The 27,950-nt window shown below is 54.4% G+C and overlaps 6 protein-coding genes across 6 annotated transcripts; 2 read left to right on the forward strand and 4 right to left on the reverse strand.

Moving 5' to 3' along the window:
- Positions 1 to 1,474: 1,474 nt before the first annotated feature.
- PG997_006499 (uncharacterized protein) lies at positions 1,475 to 3,593 on the reverse strand (the record flags this gene model as incomplete). The annotated part of the gene is made up of 4 exons (XM_066810814.1): positions 1,475 to 1,711; positions 1,774 to 3,331; positions 3,388 to 3,487; positions 3,554 to 3,593. The coding sequence occupies 4 exons, from the start codon at positions 3,591 to 3,593 to the stop codon at positions 1,475 to 1,477; spliced, it is 1,935 nt and encodes a 644-aa protein (XP_066669737.1).
- Positions 3,594 to 9,918: 6,325 nt separating this feature from the next.
- PG997_006500 (uncharacterized protein) lies at positions 9,919 to 11,022 on the reverse strand (the record flags this gene model as incomplete). Its single annotated transcript, XM_066810815.1, is given in 4 exon segments — positions 9,919 to 10,086; positions 10,101 to 10,358; positions 10,373 to 10,450; positions 10,462 to 11,022. Coding segments are annotated over 4 exon segments (1,065 nt in total), but the record flags the coding sequence as incomplete, so codon positions are not given.
- A 1,198-nt stretch (positions 11,023 to 12,220) lies between these two features.
- PG997_006501 (CUE domain-containing protein) lies at positions 12,221 to 15,486 on the reverse strand (the record flags this gene model as incomplete). Its single annotated transcript, XM_066810816.1, has 2 exons — positions 12,221 to 14,985; positions 15,186 to 15,486. The coding sequence occupies 2 exons, from the start codon at positions 15,484 to 15,486 to the stop codon at positions 12,221 to 12,223; spliced, it is 3,066 nt and encodes a 1,021-aa protein (XP_066669739.1).
- Positions 15,487 to 18,139: 2,653 nt separating this feature from the next.
- Positions 18,140 to 19,475, forward strand: PG997_006502 (uncharacterized protein; the record flags this gene model as incomplete). The annotated part of the gene is made up of 2 exons (XM_066810817.1): positions 18,140 to 18,551; positions 18,616 to 19,475. The coding sequence occupies 2 exons, from the start codon at positions 18,140 to 18,142 to the stop codon at positions 19,473 to 19,475; spliced, it is 1,272 nt and encodes a 423-aa protein (XP_066669740.1).
- A 907-nt stretch (positions 19,476 to 20,382) lies between these two features.
- Positions 20,383 to 24,697, reverse strand: PG997_006503 (uncharacterized protein; the record flags this gene model as incomplete). The annotated part of the gene is given in 5 exon segments (XM_066810818.1): positions 20,383 to 20,711; positions 20,763 to 21,791; positions 21,814 to 22,919; positions 22,931 to 24,158; positions 24,367 to 24,697. The coding sequence occupies 5 exon segments, from the start codon at positions 24,695 to 24,697 to the stop codon at positions 20,383 to 20,385; spliced, it is 4,023 nt and encodes a 1,340-aa protein (XP_066669741.1).
- A 1,277-nt stretch (positions 24,698 to 25,974) lies between these two features.
- On the forward strand, positions 25,975 to 27,810 carry PG997_006504 (uncharacterized protein; the record flags this gene model as incomplete). The annotated part of the gene is made up of 1 exon (XM_066810819.1): positions 25,975 to 27,810. One exon carries the CDS (start codon positions 25,975 to 25,977, stop codon positions 27,808 to 27,810), a length of 1,836 nt encoding a protein of 611 aa, XP_066669742.1.
- Positions 27,811 to 27,950: the final 140 nt, after the last annotated feature.

Consider the following 27,950-nt stretch of genomic DNA (forward strand, 5'->3'; position numbering starts at 1 on the left):
AGCCGATTGGGGCGCGCCCCCGTGGACAGGACCGGACGAGCCATTGGAGATTGCTGACTTGCTTACCGCCACCGCGCAGGGCAAAAACATACCTGACCTTTCCCAAGCAAGAGAAAGCCCCTGAAGATGAAAATACCAATACTCACATGGAAAAGACTGGATTGACGTAATTTTATTGGATACCTACAGTAAGCCGACCACCGCCCAAGCAGAACACACCCACGGTCCAAGGGAAGAATACTGGAATACTGGAATACCACTGCCTCGATCCTCCCCATCCTGTTGGAACGTCCCGGCTTTGGAGAGGGAGCTAGCGTTGCCCTCCTGCCTCCCTCGACCCCGGTGTTGGGTGTGGCCAGGACACGCGTTCCCCTGATTATTCCCTAATACACCCCCACTAAGCCGGAATAATTTCGTATCTCACCTTCTGACCTCCCTTAAACTCCCTAAACTCCTTACATTGCCTTGCCTCCACGTCACGGTTACTGGTCACATATCGCGATGCAACACTTCGTATTATCTTTTGGGCGGAAATAACACAATACAACTGTGCAACCTACATTACATAGTACCAGTCACAAATGATTTGCGAAACCTTTCAGCTCCTTCTTCCTAGCCCGACCGGTCGGTATGCAGGTATTTTCACACGTCGTGTACTCCGTAGATCACAGGCCACTCGCAGGTGGAGAAATTTCAAGTTTCGTTTCACGAAACAGGCCAAGGTATCATCCTCGATTCAATCCAGTTTGTCCGCCATTACTGCACACATCACATTACGTAGCATCAAGACAGGAGGGTGTTATTTTAGGTATCGCATTATGTTGTTTTCTGTCTGTTACTAAACAGGCATCTTTCTGATTCTGGGGTATGATGCAAAAGTAAGTAGTAGGTAGTAAGTAGGTGGGCATCGTCTAAGGAGCCATCTCACTCAGCTCCCCCCAACTTCGTCCATCACTCCATCCCCAGGCCCGTCGCTGTCATGGAGAAACCTGCCCCAATGGTGGGCGCGCTGCCAGGGCCCTCGCGCTCATATCTATGTATCTGCACATAGCAGCAAATACAGCCTATCCAGCGCCAATAAATCCCAAGGTTGTCCATCATTCGTCTCGGGGACGGTCGCCGTATCCTATCAACGCCCGTCCCAGAATCCCCGTGAGTCTCCACGAGGTCCCACGCCCACGCCACCCAAACCAAATCTTGCCGCTATGCAGGTAATATCATAAGCAACTAACAGTGAAGTGAAGCCTCGCAGTCAGGGGTATGGCTTGAAAGCAATGACTGGGTATATAGAAAATGTATCCAACAGAACCACAAGTCTGTCCTGAGAACCCCTGATGGGTTCCCGCCAACATAGCAAAGAAAATGCAAGCGCCCTGAGAGCGGGGGTATATTTGTAAATGTGCGGTAGAAATCGAATTCCGTCCGTGGACAAAAGAAATGATTGGTTTCCGGCATCGGTCCGAGCCGGAATATTTTAGAACATGCCCAGGCGCGTCATGCGCTTGTTCATCCTGGGCATGCCGGGCATCCCACCAGTGGGGAGGAGGCCCAAGTCGGTTGCCGCCGGGAGGTCCGTAGCCGGGACGGCCGCCCATGCCCATGCCCATACCCATAGGCGGTCGAGGTCCGCCACGGGGTGGGGGGAGGTCCCATCATTCCTGGTCCTCTGGGCGGGCGCGGCGGCGCCACTTGCGGTTTCGGTTGTACCCGCCTATACGCATCCCGTTCGCAGTATGCTTTCCCGTCAACTTCAAAGTACCCATCTCGAAGTACTTGTCCGCAGTCTCCGCATCGGAAGCACTTAGGGTGGTATTTCTGTGTCGTCGACTCGTCTTCCAGGTATTGCCCCTCGATACCTATGCTGCAAGTGCCGCACAGTGACCCGTTAAGTTTGTGGTAGTGGCGCTCGCAGTATGGTTGATCATCGAGCACATAGAACTCGGCTGACGTGAAAGGTTCCATGCATGTGGTGCAGACGAAACACGCCTTGTGGTACTTGCCTGTCAAGCGCCCATCGGCCGAAGAAACGGACTTTCCAGTGATAGGAAGTCGGCAGGCCTTGCAGTTGCCACGCGAGCGGCCCTGCGACTGGGCTCTGTTGTGTAGTGGTTTAGGGGCCGGGCCAGGCGAGCGGCTGCGGTCCTCTGGGAACGGTGCCTGGGGCTGAGAGTACGATCGTTGGGGCTTGGATTGAGCGAATGGGGCCTGGGGCCGAGAGAACAGCTCTTCGGGTTGAGAGTATGATGCTTCGGGTTGGGAATATGGTGCCTGGGGCTGGGAGTATGATGGCTCCCGTCTTGACGATGGTGGCGATCTGGGAGATCTTGGTCGCTGGTTGCCCATGCTTTGCGAGGAAGCCGTTCGCAGGCTGTCAATACGTGGTCGGACGGCAGGAGCCGGGTTCCTCATATCGGACTGCGAGTCCGATCTTGAGGGAGGCATACGCATATCCCTGGGGTTCAACGAATCCATCGACGACTCAAGGTCTTTCATCAGGTCATCAAGGTCCTGCGTCCCCGAGTTTTGCCGCCGCGAGGCAGTCGAGGAGCGGGCCGGGCTCGTATTCGAACTTGCCATGCTGTGCTGGCGTGAGTTATGGCTATATCCCGAGTTGCTCGAAGATTGAGACACGGATGGGGAGTGATACGGGTTGCCCGACATATAGCCATCAGAGGGACTGAGCGAAGACGAAGGGTGCCGCCTCGTTTCTTGTGAACGGCCGTATGAACCTCTCAAAGATGACTGCTGCGACGGCTCTCGTGAGTTATACGATGGTCTGTTCTGCCTGTCTCTTGTCGCAGGCCGCTCCGAGTAGCCGGCCGCAGGTGCCGTAGGTGCACGAGCGAGTTCTGGGCGCGAGCCTGGTGCAGAAGGAACTCGAGCAGGCGCATCGTAATCATCAGACCGTCCCTCGTTTGCTCTTGGGAAAGTCCCGGCCCTTTGGTTTCCTAACGGTCTTGGCTCGAATTCATCTCCTTGTCCCTGTTCCGACTGAGGGGGGCCAAATCCGCCATATCCGTTTTTGCGTGGCACGCGAGGCTTGTTGGACCCAAATGAAGTAGACGTGTTCGACCGTTCCAAGGGAGCCGGGGCCGCCAAACCCTCAATCTTTCGCTGCAGTAGGGTGGCAGGCTTCTGCGGGCTTGCCCCATATCCACCGCCGTAAGCTTGCTCATTCTCGTCTCCAAAGCCGCCGTAGCCACCAGGTCGATTGCCCTGCGACGGCGAGTTTGCACCTGCAATTGCTGGGAAATATTCGTCGCCGCCGGTGCTGTTGGTCCTTCCCGTCGGCGTCTTGGGCGAGATGGTGCCGCGGCTACCTGTTGACACGCTGATTGGGGTTAATTGGTCAGGTTTATACGCCTGGTTGGCACTTTTCGTGTCTACCGTCGGCGGTGCTGCCGCTTTGCTCCCGGATCCAAAGCCAAATACCCCTTCATACTTCGAAACGCGCCGCCCAGCACGTCAGGCGCGGGCGGTGGTGGCGCTTGGGTCATTGTTAGCACAGAGCCGGAGGAGAAGCGGAAAATATGATTGGGGGGAGGAAACTAACCTTCAACGGCAGGTGGTCCGCCACAGATGTGATCGCCCATCATTGATATCTCGACTTCATTCCCGCATTGGGAACATTTGATTGTCGGCATAAAAGCCGATTGCCTGGGTGCAGCCATTGCGGCTTCCACTAGAGTTGTCGTCCAACTCAGGTGGCGTGGTGGTGGGTATTCCTGTTGTGTTGCGTCCTTATTGGGATGATATGCAGCTCTCGGGGAGACTGTAAGCCGCTGGAGAGTTTGTTGTTATAGTTGTAGTTGTAGGTGGACAGAATCTGGCGAATTGTTTCCAGCCGACTGAATGACCGCATACAATGTGTTTGTATGATCGTGGGCCAAGCAGCCGAGTTCCTTCTGAAACGTCGATCGGAGAATCGTCAACGGGTGACAAGAGCTATGGGTCACGCGGGCTCCCTGATACTCAGGCGAAGAGACGGGGAGCTGGGGCTGTTATTGTTGTTATTCCCGAGCAAGCAATCCACCGAATTTTTCCGGGACTGTGCTGTCGTGGGAGAAACGGCCGGCAGGATGCAAGTGGCACCCCCGTTTCAGGAACTATTAGTCCAGAAACCGGATAATCAGAGGCAAAGGGCAGCAAGGTAAAAGAGAGAGAAAAAGAAGGAATACAGCTGGACGGAAGAATGAGTGTCGATAATTGTAAATGTAAAGGTCGGTGTGGGAGAGGGTCTGTCGGTTCTGGTGTTGCGGCAAGTGTCTCGAAAGAGGGCCAGGGTAGGCAGGCCAGGGTAGGTTGGCGACGGAGCCCCTGCTTCAACTCCCTTGCTCCTTGTCAAGGGAAATGCACGGATGACCGCTTAGAGCCCTGGGAGCCCCTGTCCCTGTCCCAATGGCACCTTGGCGGCTTTTCTCGTAATGCAAGGGGGGTTCGGGACTGGAATAGGCAAAAGATCGATCAATCATGCTCTTGCTGCCAGGGCCCGGCTGTGATGAAATGGCCGTTGTTTGCATGTGTATCCGTACAGTATGGGAGCAAGTATGGAGATGGGTGGGCAGTGGTCTGGAACTCTGGGGTGCTTGTCTGTTATCCGAACGCTGGTTGGCATATAGGATAGGATAGGTATGGATGATAAAAGATAAGAAGACTCCCGTGGGAGCAAGCATCAACGTCAAATCCGATACTGCTGCATTACGAGCCGAGAGGCCTGAATGGGGAGAGTGGGCAGGATGGCGCAGACTATGCGATGGTGTTTGAAGAATCTCGGCAATTCAATGGGCATAAGAATAAAAGCAGAGCAGAACAGGCAACATGAAGTGAGCAAGGCCAAAAAAACAACACAGCAGACAATCCAATGCCAGCAAGTCAACTTTGTCGCGTCTTCTTCGTCGCCTTCCTCTTCTTTGTCTTGGACAAGTAGACCAAAATAACAATTTTTCATCCAGTCTTTTTGAGATTTTCCCCACCCTTTGTGTTCTTGCCGTCAATGGCTCAATGGCAGCCGGATCATGCCATGCCATACATGCATACAGTGACTTACCTAGGTGACGAAGCCCAGCGCGCCATGTCTTTGGATTGATGCCAATGACCGACGGGACGGGAGGGAAGCAACAAAGGCACGCCACGGTTGCCTCGGGTGCGGTATTGCCGCACATACGAACTGTCGTCGTATTAGCAGTAGCAGTAGCAGTAGCAGTAGCAGTAGCAGTAGCAGTAGCAGTAGTGGTTAAGCTGGGTAGCCAATATGCTGTTGACATTTGACCTGTTACTATAGGTTACAATAGAGAGGCAATAGTCAATAGAGAGCGCCCCCCAATCCCCATCCCAGCTTGCGACCTTGACAGCAAGCAATTTTAGACGTTGGAGGGTCCTACTCCAAACAGGCTTAGCCCAGGTTGGAGCCCAGAGGGCGGCCAAGAAAAAGTGAGTCTTTTCTTGAAGGGGTAAAGTAGCACGGGTACCTTGCATTTTGGCACGGGTCCAGGGACTGGTCCAGGTGAAGGGATTGGGGATGCTCGAACCTGATAGTGGGTTGTCCGCCCATGGGAGCGCTAACATGTACAAAAGTAACCTACTGGCTGGCGGCAGGCGGCTTGTGCTGGGCTTCGCTGGAACGAAGCGGCTTCATTTGAAATATGAACCCTTTCTCGACAGGAATTCGTTTCGGCCCATTTACGGGCGTCGCATACCATTGGCTCTGGGCCGCCGCGCTTGTGGCTGACTGATATCGAAAGAATGGGAGATTTGGAAATTCCCTTTTTCTTTTTCTTTTTTCCGGTGGCCTCACGTGTTCATGTTGGAGCTGGATGGGTCAATTTCCCAATGCAGATTTGATGCGTGCGCCAATGCAATGCAGCCTTTCCATGTCGAGAAGGTGGTGGTCGTAAGGGTGGTGTCGTGTCGTCACTTGCGTGTATCAGCCTCGGATCGAAAACTGTCAGCTCGTCTCCCCGGCGACGTTCGTCTCTTGTTCATGACTGGCTTGCATTTGGTGCCCGATCGTCGATATGGAGTTATATACGGTGTGCAATGGCACGTCATTCCAAGTTTTACGTTTTGGAGTCGCTGCCCGGCTGTATCAATGTGTCTGCCCAACTCCAATTCCGATGAAACCAGCAAGCAGCAGCAGCACCTGCAGCCGTGACAAGAAGGAGGCGGTTGTGACTAAACAGGACACGGGATCAGTCCGGGCTAGGCCTGAAGCGACACCGTTGGCCGAATGGGGCCCAGACAGAGATATTAGTACATAAGCTACCATGGCCCATGGCCCATGGGAGATTGACGGGGGCTCCATGATATGATATGCGATGCTAGTGGGGATCGACTATGGTTCGCAGCGTGTTCTTCATCTCCCCGAGCCAGACCCAAAGACGGGCTTGTTGTGGCTATTGGCCGATTGCCATTCCCTTTCATTCGACCAGCCGGTGGTGAGGCCTTATAAGACTAGATAGACGCCGGGCCTAAACAGGTTTCCTTCCATCGCCCCCTTCTCAGGCTTCTCGAACACCCCGAATCAGCCTATTGTCGGGACAGAAGGGCTGCCCAGAGCCCCGAGCCTAATATAAGGCTCTACCCTATATGACGCAAGCTTAAGATATCCGCTTGCATGGTGGGATTGGGGACTGGAGCTCCATTTCCCTTCTTTGTCGAAACATTCGGCGGTCAAATGGACGGATGGCGGCCTTTCACGTTCCCACTTTGCCGGCGCTGTGGGCTTTTTTTTCAATGCACAGTCTGGCGGGCCTGGCAGTCCCCCTCGACTCCTCCCCGCCCGAGACGTTTCCATTTGTTTATGCGCTATGCTATATGTATGTACATGTAGCCATTACCCGGTTCGCTGTACGAGTTAGGTATGTAGTCCTGCGGGAAAATATTAGAAGATGATGGTGCCTTTGAGAGAGGATGGATCAGCTGCCGGATCCGGCAGGGGTGGATATTAGGCGGCTCTTGGGAAGAAGGAAGAAGGAAGAAGTTGGGGGAGCAGGTGGTGCAAGATGTAACAGGTAATGCTAACTTTAGCAGGGCGAAGGCGACGGACAAATGCTTGCCTGCATTTGCTGCTCTGGCTCATGCACGCATGCAGGCCGTGCCGTCTATTTGTGTGGGATCGTATGACCGCCTCGGGTACACACTCCAGCAGAAATGGCCTGTTATGAAACAAGGCCGACTGGTGTTGCATGGCTAGAGAGCACTTGTGTCTCATGGCTGTCTGTGAGGCTTGATTCGCTGCTCCGGAATTGAAGAATCTTGGATATCCATCCTGTGCGAGATCCGAAGAATGTTGCGACCGGCTCCAATGCCACCGTAGCGTCGGGGAGAATTGACATAAGCCGAAACGAAATGACAGGCTGTGACTGCAACTGTCGACACTGGTTGAAATTGGCCTTATTTCGACTGAACCGCCCGAAGCCGCCGGCAGAGACAGCGATTGAAGTCGGCAGAGCATCACATCAGTAATCACATCATCCGCGCTACAGCCAACGATCAACGATGACCAGGCCCTCTCTCCAACCTTTCCTTTCTCCTCCTATCGCCTTGCATGGGGGAAATGAGGCTCGACGAGGATAACCAACAGAACCCCCCTCCAAGTCCTGCCGTGAACTCCTCTCTCTCCCCTCTCTTGGTGCTTGGCGCACGACTAACCCAATCTGCTAATTCGCCCCCAGTCTGCCCGTTATCTGAGAGGGAGCAATTGAGTAAGTCGCTGACTGGATGCGGTGTTGATGGACGACCCCAGAGCTAATGTCCAATGATCACCACGCCCCGGTCCACACAGTCCACGGGCCAACATGAGGTTCATGAAAAGGCCTTCGCGATAACGATCTGCGAGATCTGGACAAGCATCACAAGTTAATTGAGGGCGATCCCTCATTTTGGCCCACCGCCCTTTAAGGTGCGATGTGCGTTCTTTAAGATAGACACACTTGCTTATTCCCACGTGCACGTGTGCATGCCGGCAACACATCTTGGTGGCGCGAACTATTCAGCGGTTTTGTTGCAGATGCCGGAATCTAGGGACTCACTATAGCCAGCCACGGCTTATCGCCTAGGATACCCTTCAGCGAGTCTGTGCCCATCCGCGCCGTTGCTTGCTGTCATCTTTGATTCTAGGGCCAAAGGGTCTTTCTTGACTCGTGATCCAGGGATCCCTTCACAACACCTACCTAGACAACTTTCCCATATTTGCCGGCGCTACGCGAAACACGCCCACTTCAACAGCCGCCGTGCTAGTCATTGCTTTTCTCTGATCCAGTGTAATCCCACGGCAGCAGCGTCTCATATTACTCAAATACCAGGCGCGTCCAATGCGATGACGTATCGGCACACTGGGCGGTCTACATTACATATCTGCGATGGAGCCACTCCTCCGAACCAAATAAAGCGGCAAGCCCAATCATGAGCGCTCACAGCCAGGTGGCTCTCGAGTGTCTCACCGAGCTCCCGAAATTGCCCTCATGTTAGCATGTAAACCCCCGCAGGCTCGAGGCAGGTTGCGTGGGGAAACACTTGCATTTCAAGATGCGTTGCTTGTGTGATGGGTTGGCAAAACATGAGTTGTTGTTGTCTTCGCTAGAGATCCTCTTCAGTCTGCATGGCGGCCCCCCTGCCTGAGCAAGAAGGCCCGATGAGGAGAATGTGATTCCCCAGAGATGCCAGATGCTTCACCCGGGATGTTTTCTGAGCATTTCATGGATCGCGTCATAGGCCAGGTTGGTTGAAGCTGCCAAACCATGGCGGTGAAATAGGACCCAAATGTACGTGAATACTGGCCCACCAGTCAAAAAGGAGTATTGCATCGTCACACTTTCGTGTCCGACAATTATCCTAACAATATGCAATCACATATCACTGCCCTTCAACTCATTAAACAGGTTAATGAGCCATGTATTCATACATTAAGTGCACATCTTCCCCTAGTTGCCTGGTCAATTTCTTCGATCTCTTATTGGCGACACGGCCTCTGGAATCTGTGAGCTTGGATCTGGGACAACCGCATCGAGAGGAGAGCACAAATCACAAGGCGGCAGGCTTTTACCGCTTCTGATCAAGCTTGATTGTTACTACGTACAGCGATGTTCATCCTTCCATCTCATGAAACATTCTATGGAGTGTAGTCATCGTGAGCACCGCCCAAACCGCTCGATCCAGAGAGTTTAACTGTGTGCATCGATCGAGGCACAGTCCACTTCGTCAGGGTGCCTACTTAATCACGGACGCCTATCGTGCCCCTGACTGTTGATGCTCCTCCAGGGGCTGAGATATAAAGATCGGCCTGTTCATTGCCTGGGGGCCTTCGGGAAATTTCCAAACATTTCGTTCGACTGGGACGTGAATCTTGATGAAGCTTGGAAGCGAGAATGGGCCATGGAATTTCTCGAAGAATCTAGGCTCCCCCAAGGTTATGTCGACAATGGCCACCCAATGTTGTCACTCCGTATCTACCAAAGTAAGAACGAGTTTGAAAATATAGTTGTTTCCTTGCGGCTGTGTATTGTGTATACCTTTTTAAAAAGAAAGGAGTAATTCTTGTCATCTGTGACTTGAGTTTAAGCTATTTAGGTATTCAACTGTCCCTCGTGTCTAAACCGCCTTGAAGCCTGTGATGAATTATCAGAAAGAAGATCACTGTAATTACTAACAAACGGGACCATGTAGAAACAACAGCCAGATTCCTACCAACACGAGGTATTTCGAAGACCGAGCCACATGTAACAAAGGGTAGGAACGAAGTCTATTAGGCATCACTTTGGTGACATGAATTCTTAGATCTGTCCTACATGATTCCAAGTTGACCCCTGGCCCCCTATCCCAAACCCCGTATCAAGCCAGACCTCACCATCTATCTGCACCCTACAGCATCAAAAGGTGGTCGGTCCTCTAATCCCCATCTCGCCCGCTCACAGCACCGTATTAGTCCCCCTCCTCCAACCAGCTAAACACATTCTCCACCGTCATGTCGTTATAATTCCGATTCGTATCCTCCGCGCACCAAGCCACGTGCGGCGTCGTAATCAGATTCAGGTCCCTCAGCGACTCGTCCCCCGGCAGCAGTGGCGTCCCCGTCTCCGGCCCCGCCGGCTCCGCGCGTACACATCCGTCGCCGCGCCCGCAATGGACCGGCTCCGGAGCGCCTCGACCAAAGCCTGTTCGTCCACGATCCCCCCGCGCGCCACATTGACCAGCACGGCGTGCCGCGGCATCGCCTCGAGCTCGGCGGCGCCGATCAGGTTCTCCGTCGATAGCAGGCGGGGGAGGCACAGGACCAGGACGGACGCGGTGCGGAGCACGGTATCGAAGGGCGCCCTGACTTCTTCGCCTTCTTCTTTTTTAGTGGTGGCGGCAGCGTCGCCCTTCGGGCAGATACCATAACCCGCATCCCCAAGGCCCCGAACAGCCTCGCCACCTTCTTGCCCACGGCGCCATATCCCACAATCCCCACGATCTCATGCGCACTAGTCCGCGGCATCTTCCCATCCGGCCCATTAAGCGTATGCAGCAGCCTGGGCCCTTGTTCCGGATCTGTCCAGACCCCCTCTGCGTGCGCGAATGGGCCAGCACCACACTGCGGCGCGCCGCAAAGTAGAGCGCCAACGCATGCTCCGCGACCGAGTCGGCGTTGGCGTGCGGCGTGTTGGCGACGTGGATGCCACGGCGGCGGCAGGCCTCGAGGTCGATGTTGTCGGTGCCCGAGGCCACGACGGCGATCATGCGCAGGTGCGGGCAGACCTCCGGGCTCAGCAGCGCCGCGTCGAGCTGCAGCACCGACAGCAGGACGATGCTGGCGTCGCGGATGCGCTCCGCCACCTGGCTGCGGTCCGTCAGGGGTAGGCCGTCAGAGTGTGGGTGTGGCCCTCGGGGAAGCGGAAGGCCGACGGCAGGGGCACCCAGAACGTCTCCAGGGACACGATGTTGTGGTGGGTTTCCGAAGGGGTCGGCAGTGAACCCGCCGCCACCGCCGCCACTGGCTGCTGCTGTGCTGGGCTCTCCATTTTCCGTCGATGAGATAGGGCTCGCCTTTGGATGGGACAGTGTCTAGTGAGTGGGACACTTCGTGGAAGTGAATTGGGTCTTTGCCAGATACTGCTTTTCACACTCCAAGATTGCCAAACTCGGAGCGACGTTGTCTCGAGAGTGTTCAAGATTTGGACGGGTCTCATTTGCTATCTCAAGCGCCGAGTCTGTATTTGCTCATGGACTTGAGTGGTTATTGAGTAAATTCTCTAGTAGTGGCAAACGACCTGGTCACTCACTAGTGGTTATCTCGGGGGCCTGAACAGAAGGACCACTTCGCAAAGCACAATAGCGAATATATCAATGAATGCTTCTTCAAATCGTAGAAGCATTGATAAACACGAGCGACCGGAAGTCAAATAGTGCCTCTTTGCCGTGGCCGACTCCGGCGACAAGGAGGGTCGTGCCGCGCCCTACATATGGCATGCTATACGCTGAGTGGGGTCGGGGATGCAGCCGAGGTCTGTATAGTGTGCATGTACTTATTACATACTTGCATGCAGTTATGCTATTGGCTTCCAACTTAGGTAGGTATCATCTTACAGAAGTGCCGTCCAGCGGAAAATATATAACCAAAACCAAAGGACAGGCCAGCTCGCACGGCTTGAACAAAAAGCTCTACACAATCACGGGGAAGAAGAAGACCTTGCAACTGCACTACCAACGAAATTCATTGTTGTCGGTATCATCCTATTTCATATGCTGGCTCCATCAGCAAACCCTGAAACCAATCCCTGGTATAGCCACATGAGTACAGTGCGTGAAAACGCAAACGCAACGAGAGCCGTGAAGCCTCTCCCTCGCTCTCTCCAAGCCACTCCTTGGAAGAGAAAGGGAAAAGATTACCGTAATAGGAAAATGTCGAGTGGGTTTTCTTAAAATCGTACAACGTGCAGATGTTCCTTTTTTTCCCTCTTCGCCTTCCCTTTTCGTTCTCAACTCCATATCGAAAACGAAGGGCCAACCACCAGCCTCAGTATTGATTCCGGAAGAGCAGACAAAAAGGCATAATGAGAAACTTTTCATGACCATTTCCATGCAAGCCCATGTCAAGCCAACGAAAAGACGCAGATATCCATTGATTTCCTTGTCAGAAACGAGAGGTTGTTTGCTGCCTCTTTCCCCGCGAGGTCAGTCGAAATTAGTCGCGTAATTATTCGTCGTCTTCGCAGGAACCATGCGAAGATCATTTTGCGGGCCACTAGTAGTTGTTACCCCAGCCCTGTTGGCCCTGGCTTCTGCCGTATGCGCCAAATCCGCCATAGCCGCCGTAGCCGCCATATGGGTTGTTTCCATGGCCTTGACCACCAGCACCACCGAGGCCGTAGCCGCTACCGCCGGTCTGGTTGCTGTGGACATTGTGAGCACCACCGAGGTGGCTGGGATAGCCACCGTAGCCACCCATGCCTTGAGCCCCGGATTGAGGGGGCGGGAGGCCTGACTGACCAGGGGTGTTGTTCGTGGCCGAGCCGGGGCGAGCAGCCGCAGCAAGGGATGGGCTGGGACCACCAGCGACCTTGGCTTCGCCGTAGGGCTTCAGGTCATCATTGACTGAGCCTGCTTGAGCACCCGGACCATTGTAAGACTGGCCACCCTGAGACTGGTAAGATGATCCAGCACGACCGAATGCATCATGAGCACCGCCGAAACCAGCGCTACCCATACCCTGGGCAGCGGACTGGGCAGATCCAGCTCGGCCATAGCTGTCGATGGTAGAGCCGAGACCGCTATCGCGGCCGGCCAGAGAAGACTGACCAAAGCCACTAGTGGCGGGCGATGAGTCGTAGGGGCCTCCGTGAGACATTCCGTAGTGGCTGGGGTTGCCGTAGACGTTACCCTTTCCGTAAGGGCCGGCACCATATGCGCCCTGGCCATAACCGCCTCCATAAGAAGAGTTCATGTACTGAGCGTAAAATGGGCTCGAGTAGTAAGGATGTCCATAGGGGTACGGGTTAGCAGAGGGCTGCTGCTGGTGTAGGTTGGACTGGGGGCCATTGTTCTGACCGGCCTGCTGGGGCGCCTGAGGTTGAGCCTGGACAGTAGCAGGGTTCGGTGTGTTGTGGCCACTGTTGTGAGCATCACCTGCAGCGGCGGCGCCGTATCTGGACTGCTGGGTCGCGCTCTGCGGGTACTGACTCAAGTTGTCGGCGCTTTGCGCGGTGGCATTGTAACCGGCAAAAGGTCGGCCTTGCGAGCTGGGACCTTCGTTGTGGCCCTGAGCACCTTGGTGCTGACTGTGCTGGCCATAGTAGTTGTTGTACGAACCTCGGCCGTACTGTTCAGCAGTGTAGTAAGAAGTGTAGTCGTTGGGGGCGGAGCTGAAAGCGCCAGCAGCGCTGGGTTGTACGGGCGCCTGGGATGCGGGTGTGTAGGCGCTGTCGTAAACTCCCGGGGCGGTGGTTACAGGGGGCTGCCCAAACGAGTCGAATGGCTGCTTGGGAGGGAATGCGGGTTGGTCATGGGTGTTGGCATGTCCGAATCGACCAAATTGTTGGGCGGCCGCAGGAGCAAGCGGAGCTGAGTGAATGTTAGTCAAGATGATGGTGGGTTGTGCAAATTGAGGGTATTGCGACATACGTTGAGCAGCCGCGGCAGCGGCAGGGCCAGTAGGGGGTGCTACAGGCATCGCTGATGAAGACATGTTAGTATACGGTACCTGTGTAGGGAGTAAATGAAAAGGCACTATACCAGCAGCACCAGAGGCTTGCGGCAGAGGGCCGGTAGGCTTCGGGCCGGGAGCAGAGGGGAAAGCTTCCGGCACCGCAGCAGGCTGAGTAACAGGAGGAAGTGCGGCACGCGGCTGGATGGGAGAGTCAGAGGGCGGTTGGGCTCTAGTCTCGGCCTCTTCGCGATCTCCATCAATGTCATCTTCAGCTCCGTTCAAGCTGAAAGCACCAAACTGGACGGCGGCACGGTCCACCTCGCGGTTGCCAGGCATCCGCACAGCCTCCTCCTGCTCAAGAACGCGTCGCTGAAAGCTAGGCACACGAACGGGTCTCTCAGTAGCCTTGAGAGCAGTTGCAGCATATCCACTGGCAGCGGGGCGGGACTGCTGGTGCTGAGCTTGCGCGGCAGAAATCGGCGTAGCAGTAGCGCTCTGTTGACCATGACGGGGATCCCACGAGTCCGCAGCTGTGCTGGCAACGGTATGTGTGGCGGGAGGGTTCGACTCGTCGGGCAGTTGTTCCAGGTTGCGTCTAGTGAGATCGTCTTCAGGAGGCGGTAAAGCGACCTCGGGCTCGACAACCTTGGGTGCTTCAGGAACAGCTACTGGAATAGCAGGAACAGGCGCAGGCACAGGTACAGGTGCAGCCTGCTCGACCTTGGGGGTGGGCTCCTTGTGTGCCTCTTCAGCAGTCGGGGCTTCAGGCTCAGGCTCGGTAGGCTCTGACGAGGGCAAAGGCTCCAGGGAATCAGCAGGCTTGGGTGCCGAGGTCTCCTTGGGCTTGGCTGGCGCAGGCGCAGGTGCCGTCGACTTTCGGAGCATGCTGGCCCAGGTCATGGCAGCGGGGGCAGCTGCGGGAGCGGGCGTGGCAGTAGTGGAGGTAGAGGTAGGGGCGGGAGTGGTAGAGTCGGTTGTAGAAGAAGTAGTGTTGTTTGCAGTGGTGTCGGTAATTGTGGTGCCCCAGCCAGTGGTTCCCCATTCATTCGCATTCGTGGTCGCGTCATCAGTAGAAGTAGTGTTGCCCCAACCTGAAGCCTCATCAGTTGGCACAGAAAGCTGTCCATCTTTGTTGCGTTGGCCATTGGTAGCGACGTGAGCAGTGGTGGCCCGACCACGTCCTCCGCCGCGCGCTCGCTCGCTTCCGCGTGCACCTCGACCTCCTCGTCCTCCATCGGCGCGACCGCCTCGCACAGGCCGGGCATTACCAGTCGATTCGGTGAGACCAACGGTAGCTGAATCTTTCGTCTTAGGCTTAGGAGCCTTCTTGGTCTTGGAAACCTCGCCCCATTGAGAGATAGTGCCTAGTGACGGAGAAAAGCATCAAGGTTAGCTTGAGTGAAATAGCGACAAGTGATTGTGAGGGAGCCAGTAGCTTTGCATCAAGGTCGAGGAAGAAGAAGAACAGGGGTGGGAAGAATGGGAAAAGAAGGGCATGATTGTTGTCAAAAGCGGTGCGGAACAGGTGAGGTGAGCAAGTAAGTATGGCGGGAGGACGACGAACCTTCTGAGATGCGTGTGGCCGTGAGCTCGACGTCACCATCTGTCTCCTTCAGTGCGTAGAGGATATCGGCGTCTGACCAGTCGGGGAAGATGGCCTTGATCATGTCGAGCTTTTCGCCGTATTGCTTTCGGAGCTGGCTCACGTCGCCGTCATCATCGAAGGAGCCTGTGTCTGCAGAGATTGACTTGTCGCCATTGGCTTTTCTGGTGCCTCCGCGACCGCCGAAACCTCCTCTGCCTCCGCGGCCACCTCCTCTGCCGCGGGAGGTGGGCGCTTCCGATCGAGCCTGTACCTCAGACATTGCGTGGTAGAATGTCTGGGGGTTCGATGTGTGTGTGAAGTGGTGTATGTGAAATGTGTGTTTTGGTGTGGAGACCGCAGAAAAAGAGGAAGGAGGAGAATTAGGTAAAAAACCAAAAGTCCCTTGAAGGAAAGGGACTAGCGACGACGTGCACTGATGGAGATGGGCGACAATTCGTGGGTTTAGGAAGGGGTCGGATGGTGTGAGTGAAGGATACAAAAATTCCAGCCTGGGGGGTGGATGAGAATTGATGGGATTAGAGTTCAGATCGAGTGAGGGATTGAACTGAACGGATTTGATGGCTGCAGAACGACAGGTCGCCTGGACGGGATGCTATGGCAGCAGTCAAGTTGTTGCAGCAGTGCAGCGAGGAGGAGTACCGTAGTGCCAACAGCAGCAGCAGTAGCAGTAGGTATGTTAGGTACAGTAACAGGTAGCGGTGCAGTGGTACCACATCACTCTCACTGGGGGTAACGGGTAACCTAGGTAGTAGACAATCAATCAATCAATCGATTGACCAGAACTCCAGTCTGTCCAGCTCAGCCAACCGATGCTATTGGCCCGGTGAATACAAGAACAAATCCCTAGGCCTAACCTGACCAGTAGACGAACGAGGCAAGGCTTCGAACTTCAATCAATCAATACTTGAGCAGAGGTGGGTGCAGGTGGTTTTTAGATCCAGTCGAACATTGAACCCAGTTGGTTGGTTCATGTATCCGTACATTGATAGTACCGCTCTCCCTCTGAACGTTCCAATCGTTCCCCTTAGGTAGGCGGTAGGCGGGGACCAGTGGCCAATTGCTGCGGGTGGGTGTAAATGCCTGGCAGGCTGTTTGGTTTTTTTGAGGCTGACAGCACCCCCAAGTCACAGTCTTGGCCGACCCCGGCTCTTGGGGTCCAACAATAAACGAAAAACCACAGCTGAATAAAAGAATGGCATGTTAATCCTGTCTTGTATCACTCTACACAAGATCACCCTCCAGGGAAAAAGGGCAACAGGCGAAAATAACAACAAGAACATGGCAAATATACCCACACCAGCTGCATGCGGCCGGTTGCCTGAGTACTTCAATTACCATGGAGGTAGGAGGTACTTTATGTAGAGTGGGATTTATTAATACCTACCTCCAGTCCCCTAGCTACCGCCCCTCCCACTGTACTTGTAGCCAGGCCATGTCTCGTGATCAATCAACTCCAGTTGGAATGCCATGTCCAAAGTGCACCAATGACGCAAGTGTTGCACGTTTTTCCATCTCCAGCCATCCATTTGGTTCATACGCCTGGTGTATTAGAACCACACGAGGAGTCCAGGTCGGTGAAACTTCTGTCCCCTTCACCGACGGATGCGAAGCGAAGCAGTTGCTATCGATGTGCAGTGCATGAAATCGAATGCTGTGCAAAAGTTTGCAGTATGACCGTTGCCAACGTGACAATTGTCGTGCCCGTCATCACCCTTCAAGTGTAGCTCTGGCAGTAGCACTGTCTGTCATCCGCCTTTTGCCCTCCCTACCTCTGCTGGCGGGCCAATCAAAGGAGCTGTGGCCCTCGGCAATCCCATGGCATGCTCATGCACTCCACCCTGGCAGAGGTAGATCTTGGTTGGGCCTTGTCTCCCGTCTACAGCCTACCGTACCTGGCAGCTGAGGCCAAGCAAGCCTCAGTCGGCCCCTTCGTCAGGCCACATACATACAGGAGGTCAACCGGATGCGCAGTGTACATACTTATGGTAAGAAGGATACAACGTATGCTTGTCCTGCCAGTATTCTCCGAATCAAAGGCAAGCTGGTCAACCCCGCAGCCCAGCCAATACAGAATTCTGCCGTACACAATTATGGGTTTAGTAGAGGGATAAAACGGACTGATTGACATGAATCGTGACTAAGAAAGTGCGCATCCCATCCAGATGTCAAGCTAGGAATTGCAAGTCAGTCAAAACAGGGACTCCCAAGACCGGATCCAGAAAACACCTCAAAAGCCCACAGGTACTGACAGGCGTTGGAGCTACCAGAGCACACACTGTCAGTCAACGTATTTGAATATAAACTTGGAAGCAAAACATGGTGTGTGAGAATCACACTGTGAGCCTAAAGTGACCAGTTACCTGATGATCTGGCAGTCTGGAGACCGGACCAGGATAGCTCTTGAAGCATCGAATGGAATCAGCTTTGGCCCAGCGTCATCCATTGATTCTTGGACTCAATTACATAACGGGGTCCGGAGCTGGAAGCTCAGGTGCCCCGCCAAGTAGCGGAACGGATCATCTCACGCCGAGACGGTCCCCCAGATGTCAGATATCCATGCCCCAAAGTCTTGGCATTTTGATGACCATTGGATAAGGTTTGTGTGGAGACATGGAACAACAGCCCACCAAGGCGGCGGCCGGCTTCAATTGACATCGTGAACGACCGATCAGAGTCACTGCGTTGAGGTATGGGCGTAACAACCACGTTCCTCCTCCCTGACAACCACAGCCTCTGACTCTAGACTCATATAAGCCACCCGAACAATTCGTTTCCCTCTCGTCGGCATTCCCAACGAACTTGCTCTGCTCTACCGTTCTATGTCCATGTCCATGTCCAACTCCATATCGCCGTAGCGCAGTCGCGAAACCGCCGACGGACTACATACAGTATATACCAAAGCAGTAGTAGCCATGGTCGCCCCTACTACCCAACTCAACTCCCTCAAGAAGGGCCTGCTCCCCCGGATTCACCAACCCCTGCCGCTGAACCAGCGCGAGTCGCAACAGCTGCTCAACTCCATCACGTCCTCCTTCCGGAAGCACCTCGACCAAGAACACCCATGGCAATCCTCCTCCTCGTCCCCAGAGGCAGCCGCCGTCCCGCCGTCGGCGCCCATCTCCAAGCGGCTCGAGAAAGCCGTGCTTTCCAACAAAGAGCTACCCAGTAACCACCAGCCTGGCAAACTACGACCGACCGATTACCACTTGGACAACATCTTGTCCAACCCTCTGTTCACAAAGCCGCAGAGGGCGGGGGCGGGGGGCAGGAAGCCAGCAGATATCATTACACTCGGAGCCGCTGCCGACCGATGTCCAGGCCGATGTCCAGAAGGAGCTCTACATCTTCGACTCGGCCTCGTCGCGGGGTATGATGACTGCGCAAAGAGCCGCCGGTTTCCTCGCCTCCATCTCCCGGATCATCAACTCCCAGTCCGTCCTTGCGCTCGAGAAGCGCGTACGCCTGGGCGATACGGGCGCCGGCCTGAAAGTCGTGCAATGGCTTCGCTCTTCGGGTCTTGACCACAACCTCGAGTTCCTCCACAACTCCGTCTTGATAAAACATCTGGCGCCTTTCCTATATGCTGAGGGTTTGGAGGAAGTCGTATGGACTTGGTTATCGCGTCTCGGCGCACGTATCGTGTCCTCGCCCGAGGACAAGGAAACGCAGCAAGCCATCGCCAACATTATACCGTATATCATCAAGCTGGACGAAAGCAAGCTAGGGTTGACCAGAGCCCTCGATGACAGTTACTCGGCTTTCCTGCGCATGCATCAAACCTTGGAATCCAAGAATCGCCACATGGAAAGAGTGGTGAAGAACAGCTGGGCCAGGCTGTCATGGACCTCAACGGTAGATGCCTCGCAGAGGCCGAGGCCTTCTGTCCCACTTTTCGAGATGTTCACGGATATTGGGAGACCTTGGGGCAAGCAGCTGGACATTGCGCATCTGGAATTACATCATCCGACCTCCCCTGACCATACCTCAGCAGTCAAGTACCTCCACGATGATGGCAAGATCGCATCGGTGGCGAAGCAAGTGAACCAGGCCAAATCGGATAGGCTGTCACGAAGGATGGTGAGTTTGGGGACAGATACCGTGCAGCGCTTGAATCAGGTCGGGCAGAGGGAGGAGGCATCATGGGTGAGCGAACTGATGTCCCGCACCTTTTTCGCTTGGAATAGTGTATTACGGCAGGAAGAACGCGATGCGCTTGCAGACTCGCACGGAGCTTCCTTAGCATTATGATGAGTTTTGGGGGTTACGGCGTTGGGCATACGACCACTGGGGGTCAAGTTAATGAATTTGAAAGATATCAATCGGGATGAACGGCGTTGGGGTTATTATGGCGACTCTGTTGCAAATATCAGGCATCTTATACTACCTTCTGCTTCTTCATGTGAGCCACGATAGTCAAGTCTTCGGATACCTATAGCTTGAAATGAAGACTCCAGATAACTAGATCCTCCTGTAACGTGTAAGTTAGACCCTACATGGGCAATGAACAGAAGCGTGAATAGTAAAGGGGTATATATATCTCCTATGAACTGCGTACATGACATCGTCCAGTTCATTTGTATGCAACTATTCTTTCCTTGAATCGGCGGTGTCTCCAGGCTCAAAGCCGGATGACTTATCGTCACTGTTGCCAGCTCACAATCATTTACAAGCCAGGAATACAGAAGCTACAATACAAGGTAAAGTCCTCAGGACCAAGTCTAGAACAAAACAGTGGTATTGCATTAACCTTCTGAAGGAGATCCCGTACCCACGTATGCAACGCTGGCAACTTGTCGTGCCTGCAAAAGCTATCAAGTCAAAATTATAACGGACGGGAGCCTCAATACTATACCATCGTCGACGGCAGTGTCCAATGGATGCTCTCTCAATACAACCAAAAGCAAAAAATCCCCCTCCCGTGCAAATGATATCACTCGAATCTCTGATTTTGTTTCCTTTTGCCCATCCTCGCTACGCCAACCCAAAAAGGATATATAATCCGGCAAAGGGTGTTCATTAGGTTACTATACACTTTCTCCAGCTCCGTAATGCGTTCGGCGTTCGGCGTTCACACGCCAACACGCTGCTTTCGCTCTTCTCTTTCTCGCCCATCTCATCTCTTTCGGTCACTGCTGCGCAGACGGCCCGCATCTCTTTAGTGTGCGCCATTCTGCGAATGCCCGTTGGCTGTCGTCGTCTTCGCGGCTGTTGGCGACAGCTGCGAGGCGCCTTCTACCGTTTGTTGGTCATACTGCTGATTGACTGTGTCCTCTGCCAGTCTTCGGGTCTCCTGGGCCCACTCCTCCAACCTGTGCTTCTCGACATGCTTCTTCAAGTTGCTGTCCTCCCATCTCATTGCCTCCAAGTACCTGTCGCCGTAGCCCTTGTCCAGTTTTTGGAAGCGCCGGTCAAGAGTTTCTGTGTAGACGCCAAGAGCCTCCGAAGGCATGATACGACGGTAAGGTTTGCCTTCAGCGCTTTGTTCTAAAACAGCATTAGTATCAGACTCAAGGTCAGGTGGAAGAAGGCACTTACGACTAGCATGGAGGACACAGAAGGTCGAGAAGAGGTCGGTGCTACCCAAGATTTCCAGGACATCGTTGTCGTCCTTGTGGGAGGTGTTGTTGATCTTGGTCCAATCTTCCCTGAGGTATAATCTTCTCCAAATAAGACGCTCGGCTTGCTCGCGCTCTTCATCAACCAGTGCGTAGTTGGCAACCTGGATAGCCAAGAAGAACTGGTCCGAAATCATCTCCTTGAGGTCCGGCTGCAGTTGAATCAAGGTGAGAAGATCGATCAGAGTCATCGGATCGAGTGCTTCGTGTTTCAGGAGCCGCGCGAGTCCATTTTCGTAGAGTTCACTGAGGATCTTGTATTTCTTGGGGACCTTGATGGGGAAGGCGTCAAGTGCCATGGGGAGCTCTGCGGTCTCATCAAGAGCGACACTAACGACTGGTCGGACTTGTCCGTAGAGCTGGTCCTGGATCTTGATGATTGACAGCTCCTTGTCGATGGCGTCAACACCAGCATCAGCCACCGTGACGTTGACGGAGGCTTCTTGTCTGCTGAGGGATGCTTTGCTGGCAGGGCGGGATGCCTCAGCCATACGAGCGAGCTTTCCAAGACTCAGCTCGATCTTCTTGTTCCAGATTTGCTGCTCTCGTGCCAAGCCCAGATCAAGCAGGGTATCGGCGGCGTGTACTATATCCTCCTCTCCGATGATATCGTTGATCCACGATATCTTCGCAAGTTCCGGCTTGGTACGCAGGAATGAGGTCTTGTAAACCTTGTCGCCACTGTACTCGAGCACTGCATCAATGCCATCTAGGCTCAAGAGATAATCGTAGAACGGGAAAGCAAAGTTCTGGCCATATGCAGCGAAGTAGTCTTCGACTTGCTTCTCATTGGCCTTCATTCGGTCCTCAAGTCGTTGAGTCTCCTCAGGCGACAAAGCGCCTGTCGAGAGTCTCGTGCGCAGCGACTCAGTCTCCTTGATCATGATCTCGGCCAACGCGGCCAGAGAACGGTGTTGCTCAGCCAGTCTAACGGCAGCCTCCCAGTTCTCTGATTGCGCGAGAAGAATTACCTTCTCGTGGCGGTCTTTTTTCGTACGTCTCTTCGAAGCTCTGACCCAAGGTAACGGTTTTGGCGCTCGAGCTAGCAAGCGATGAGCGAGACAGCTCCTGAAGGGCAGTCAAATATACCTCCGTGAGAGCTGGGAGAAGAGTTCGGATCTGTTGGACAAGCATCTGCTCCGTCTTCCCAGCGACCTCTGTCACGTAATTCTGGTTGGCCCACTCGGAGGCAAGCTCAACCAAGCGCTTCAGGTTGTTCGTAATGTATTGGTCGCTAGTCCACGGTTGGGGCAGGCCCTCGTAGTTTTCCGCAAGAATTCCATTTTCCATCTTTTCTTGCTCAAGCCCGTAAAGAGGAAGGTTCCTTTTACGGAATTCCATGGCTTCACGGATGGCATAAATGTTCATCTGCATGGCTTCGCAGATGAAACGCGTCAATGACGGTTGGTCTAGCTCCGCTTTCGAGTTGTACTTGATGACCTCGTACGCCCAGGCCAAGAATATGTTCATACGGTCGGTGTCATGTGTGAACCAGTAGCGAAGCTGGTCGATTTCTCCTCGCGAGACGTCCGGCTGGTGCTTCTCCTCGGTCCTGATGTACTCGACAATCTCAGCAGCCAGATCTTTCTTCGCCTCAGCAGACCGCGTATTGAGGAACTCCTCGTGCTTCTTCCACACGTAACTTGCAGCATGCAGTTTTTCGGCATTCCACAACAACTTCCAGCGTGTGACACGGTTTAGGCTGACTTTGATGTTTTTCAAATGGGACATGAGCTTCTCCAGCATTCTTGCCCGGAATCTCAGGTGACTTTCCAAATGCACCGAGCCGGCCGTAAGATGCGGGCTGTTCGAGCTGAGAATGTCGTTACTCAGTTCGAGGGCAGCGTCTCCCACCTCTTCATCCGAGAATGGAAGCTCACGTTGGGCATCAAACACGAGGGGGTTGTCTTCTTTGACACCAAAGAAAACGGCCTGCTCAAGCTTGCTTTTCGCGGTGACTTCGGGGGCTTTGTCGGTCGGAAACTTATCAATATCGGAAGTCAGTACTCGAAGAGTACCAACACCTCGGACTAGAAGCACCACGGAGGGGTTTTCGTCTTGACCTGTGCGCTCCTGGCTTCCTCAGACCCAAAAGCATGAGGCTCCTCGATGCCCGATCCGACAACCTCCAGTACAGGGTCCTGTCGAAGATCGACGACATCTTCGTAGGTAGCCGGCAGGATGTGACTGTCCTCGAGCAGCTGCGAATCTGGTGAATCCCCTTGGCGCGCTATAGATGTCACAATAATTGCACGGTCAAAGACCACAAATGCGACAATAGCAGGTTTCGGTAGATACAGGCGGGGTTTGGCAAGAGCATGAGGGTTCGGCGGAGTCGAATAGCTGCTGATGGGTCGTATCGCGCCAACCACGATGGGTGTTTCGGGTGATGCACCATTGGGAAGAAGAACCTCCACGAGGACATAACGGTAGTTGTCTCCGTCAGAGAAAGAAGTAAGCAGCATGAGATGCTGGTAAGTGTCGTACGCAGGTGTATGATGAAGTTGTGTCATATCGATGTATTTCTCATCCGGATTGGCGGGTGTGTATGTGAAATCGTGAATTCTGAAGGTCTCGGCAGGATATGCGATCGAGCGCAAGTCGCGTTCTCGGATGCTCGCGATCACAGCCTCTTTGGCGTCGTACTCGGTCAGCAGATCGTGGTGGCCGCCCCGGTGAATCTTCCATGCATGCAGCCGGCCCTTCGAGGTAGCCGCGACGACTGTGCGCTCGCCTTGCCTCGAGGAGCGGTCCGATCTGACAGCGGCAATATCACCTTGCACAGCTGCCTGGGATAGCACGTTTCGTATGCTCCCAAAGATTCCTCCGCTTTTGGGGGCCAGACTTGTGCGCAAGAGCTGAACCGATATTTGTGGTCGACCATGAGCATCACGTACACTAAGGTAAGCCATGCGCCCACTGCTGAAGGACAGCACGAAGCCGGTTGTCGACTCTGCGCGGATAATCTGGGTGACCGTCTCCCCCGAGTACATGCCCGGGATGGTGTCCTCGACTCCATTGCGTTGCTGTCGCATGAAGTCTAGCGTTGTGGCACTCGTGATGGACTCCCAGTAGGTAACCTTGCCGCTGGTCGGCATCACCACCACCAACCCGGTTTCGGACGACGAGACGGACGACGAGACGAGGGATCCTATCGGCAGGGGGTCGGTCGCATACCTCGACGGGTAGGGGAGTGTGAAGACGAAAGAATCCGAAGGTGTGTGTGATAGCGACGTGTAAGGCCAGACGACCGCATGTGTTTGGGTGAGACTCAGGGCGAAGCCAGTAGCGGCATCGACGGAGCCATGTTGGCGACCTGTATAGTGTTAGCAACCAGTCAGATCGTATCTCCATTCCTGGAGGTAGGCGTAGTAGATGCCCGTCTTACTTGTTGCGTCGGCTCGAAGCCTCTCGGGCAGAGCAGGGAGCTTGCTGACGACGAAGCCGGAATTGCTCGTCTATCATAGACTGTTAGCCATTCGTCCCATAGGTTATGCTTGAGTGGTTACGTACGAGTACGACACTTCCATCTCCCTTGCCAACGCGGTCACTACCCTTGGCGGCCTTCTTGGAGCGGACGCTGAGCTCCTTCCTGATGGTGGGCGGAGGTGTGTTTTCGATGCCATCCTGCTTCGGCTCCTTAGTTTGGGGACGCGTCGCTTTCACCTCGAAGTTTTCGACGCTCGCGTCGGGGGTGACAAAGGTCTGCTCGTTGAGGGCGATTCTAGAGCGTTTGGCTTTAGGCTGCTGGGCCGTGTTCTCGGAGCTCGCGGGTCGCTGGCGCCGGCGACCGCGGGTGGTGACTGTGGGTGTAGGCGCATGTTCGGGGTTGTTTTTTAATGATGGCGAAAACATTTTGAGGATGTCGATGGAGGGATTGATGGAAAGTCGGTCGGGGCAGACCAGTTAGGTCGGGGTAGGGTCGAGGTAGGGTCGAGGTAGGTGTTTGTTGAGTAAGGATGACGACGTTCAAGGTAAAAAAAAAGGCCGTCGCCAACAATGTTTACTTTGGCCGAACCGGCGATTGATGCATCAAGTCTCTATTCGTCAACGTCCAACAAAGACGCAGCAGGGCAATAAAACAAGATGAGTACGCGCATGCAGTAGATGGAGGATGGATAGGTTGATGGCGGTTGGGTCGCAAAGGACTTGAGCAATGGGAGAGTCGATGTTGGGTAAAATGCCTTTTCCCTTTCTTATTTTTTCGCGAGCCAATGGATGGAGTCTCTCACGCTCGTAGCTCCCATCCAAAAACGCCCTTGGTGTTTTTGGCTAAGAATGGGCCATCAAATGGCAATGGCAATGGCATGGCTGGCAAGCAGCAGCAGCAGCAGCAGCAGCAGCAGGAACAGGTACCGAAGTACATGCCTACTTCATCTGCTGTTTTCGATGGGGCCCTGCTTTTTAGGTGCTTCAAGCCTTGGCTTTGGCCTAGGGGGAGGCTCCAGGGACCAATGCCTTGCTGGCCCGACTGGCCATGATTCAATGGGAGGCTGAAGGGCCCACAAATCGACCAGCTCAGCAGCACTGAGCTGTTACCGGTAGAACTTTTTAGAAGTCGGTCTGGGGTTGCTCGTGCTGTGTACATGTATTTTTAGCCTAGCCTATTGCGTGTTACGCCTGTTCTATTTCGTTTCAACAATTGTTACTTAGACGCATCCGACTCTCCCTAGGCCGCCCGGCTAAGTTGGTCCGAGCGGGCGACTATTCGCTTTACCCGACTTTAGCTGTAGATGATGACCTCAACACCCGGATTATGGGGCATCTTTTATTAGTAGATGCACCTTCTAAACATCCTTTTTAGATGTTGTCAACTTTGTCCTTGAATAGATCTTGGCCTCTTACACTCATGTAGACTTGTGTTTTGTATTAATTGTTCCCTTCCAGTAACATTTCTGTAACTTCTCTTATAAGTGGGCATGAGGCATATCCTTGTGATAAGGCTCGGCCTCATGTGACCGAACCACATGTTCATCTAGCTTAGATCATTTCAGCAACAACAACGGCGTCATCTATATGGCTTGGTTTTATACTGACTGCTTACACTCGAGGCAAGCTGAGGAACTAAGGTCTTGGTATAGTTGGTGCTCACAGTCGGTAACTGGCCCAAGGTAGCTAGCTCTCCGGCCACAATGAAACGAGCAGCAACTTCCGTCACCATCACGGACCCCTTGGTCAAATACCAGAGCCTTCTGGCAACGGGGTATTACTGCTCTGATCCGGCGCAGCATAGACTAGCGATCCATCTTCAGAAGATTTACAAGCGCTTAAAGGACTACTCGCCTTCGGTTGAATACGGGGCTAGGCTGAAAGCCATCTCTAACACGTTGGACGAGTCGAGGCGGAGTCGCGAAGGTAGCTCTTCACTTGCCGCAGCAAACCACCCTATACGGAGGAACCCGCTATTTTCCCGTTTCTTTGCCAGTACAGAAGACAGAGACAGTCTCGCCTTGACGAGGGTCCTAACCGGCCATGAAGCTGCTATCCAGATCGACTCGCCCCGGGGCCTCTTCCTGTCTGGCGAAGTGGGCACGGGGAAGTCCATGCTGCTAGACCTGCTCGCGGACGGCTTGCCCACAAGTCAGAAGAAGCGGTGGCATTTCAATACCTTTATGTTATATACGTTATCGCAACTGGAGACGTACAGGAAGTCTCATCCGCAGATGAGTGGCGGCGGCGACCAGCAATACTCGCTATTATGGATGGCACGAGAGATGATCGAGAAGTCTCCGATCCTGTTCCTGGACGAGTTCCAGTTCCCCGACCGGGCCGCGAGCAAGATCCTGAGCAACCTCTTCACGGCCTTCTTTCAGCTCGGCGGCGTGCTGGTGGCTTCGTCAAATCGCATGCCCGAGGATTTAGAGAAGGCCACGGGGTTCGAGTACGCCTCTCCTCCGCCCGGCGCCGGCGGCTTTCTGGGTCAGGTTCTTGGCTTTGGCAAGAGCCGGAGCAGGGGCCGAGGAGAGCTCTTTGGGACGTCTAGCGATTTCTCCAACTTTCTCGAAGTGCTCAAGGCGCGCTGCGAATTCTGGCAGATGGAGGGCGGCAAGGACTGGCGGAGACGGGAAATGCAAGAGCCCAGAGAGAATGAGTTACGACTTGGCAGTGCCATTACAGATGTGGCAACAGGAAATACCATCAAGGCTTCACAGGGTATGGATCCTTCGACCGCCAGTGAACCCGTTTCATCAGAAGAAGGCCTTGCAATACCCCGAAACTACGCTTTACTGAACGAGACCGACGACAAAGACTGGACGGCGTCCCTCGGAAACAGGTCATGGGAGCCATTGAAACTTACCGTCTATGGCCGCACCGTCCGCGTCCCTCTACAGCATAACGGAGTCACATATTGGAAGTTCAACGATCTGGTCTCTACCTACGGACCAGCAGACTACATTACCATGGCCTCCACCTTCCACACCTTCATCATTGACGAAATCCCCGTCCTCACCATCCTCAAGAAGAACGAAGCCCGCCGCCTCATCACCCTCCTAGACGCCCTCTACGAAGCACGCTGCAAACTCCACGTGCGCGCCGCCGCGGGGCCCGACGACCTCTTCTTCCCCGAAGCCAAAGCCAACGACCACAACCTTGACCCAACATCCCCCACAGTGGACGCGGACGCCATCCTCCCCGAGACCATCGCCGAAGTCTACCAAGACACCACGTCCCCCTTCCGCCCCAACATCTCGTCCTACACCCCGGACCAGACGGATCCGGAATCCGACCACCAGGACTCCGATTTCGGCATCTCGCCCGCCGCGTCCCGGCTCGACTTCAGCAACACGGGCGCCTTCACGGGCGAGGACGAGCGCTTCGCTTACAAGCGCGCCGCGAGCCGGCTGTGGGAGCTGTGCGGCGCGCAGTGGCATGCGCGCGACGACGAGGGCTGGTGGCAGCCCCTGCCGCGCGAGGCGCGGCATTGGGGAGAAAGGGCCGGTCGCGACGCCGTTGTCGTCGAGGAGTAATGCGGCGAAAGATGGGATTAAGGGCGATGTGAGGATGGGTGAGACGGTGGAGCTGGAGGAACCGGCTGGTCTGCAGAGGTTGAGGGTCCAGGATCTGAAGAATGCCCTTTCAGGGGATGACGATACCCAGGCGAAGGATT

The sequence above is a fragment of the Apiospora hydei genome (genome assembly GCF_038363865.1).
Source record: "Apiospora hydei strain CBS 114990 chromosome Unknown utg000005l_segment0_segment0, whole genome shotgun sequence".
NCBI lineage: Eukaryota > Fungi > Ascomycota > Sordariomycetes > Amphisphaeriales > Apiosporaceae > Apiospora > Apiospora hydei.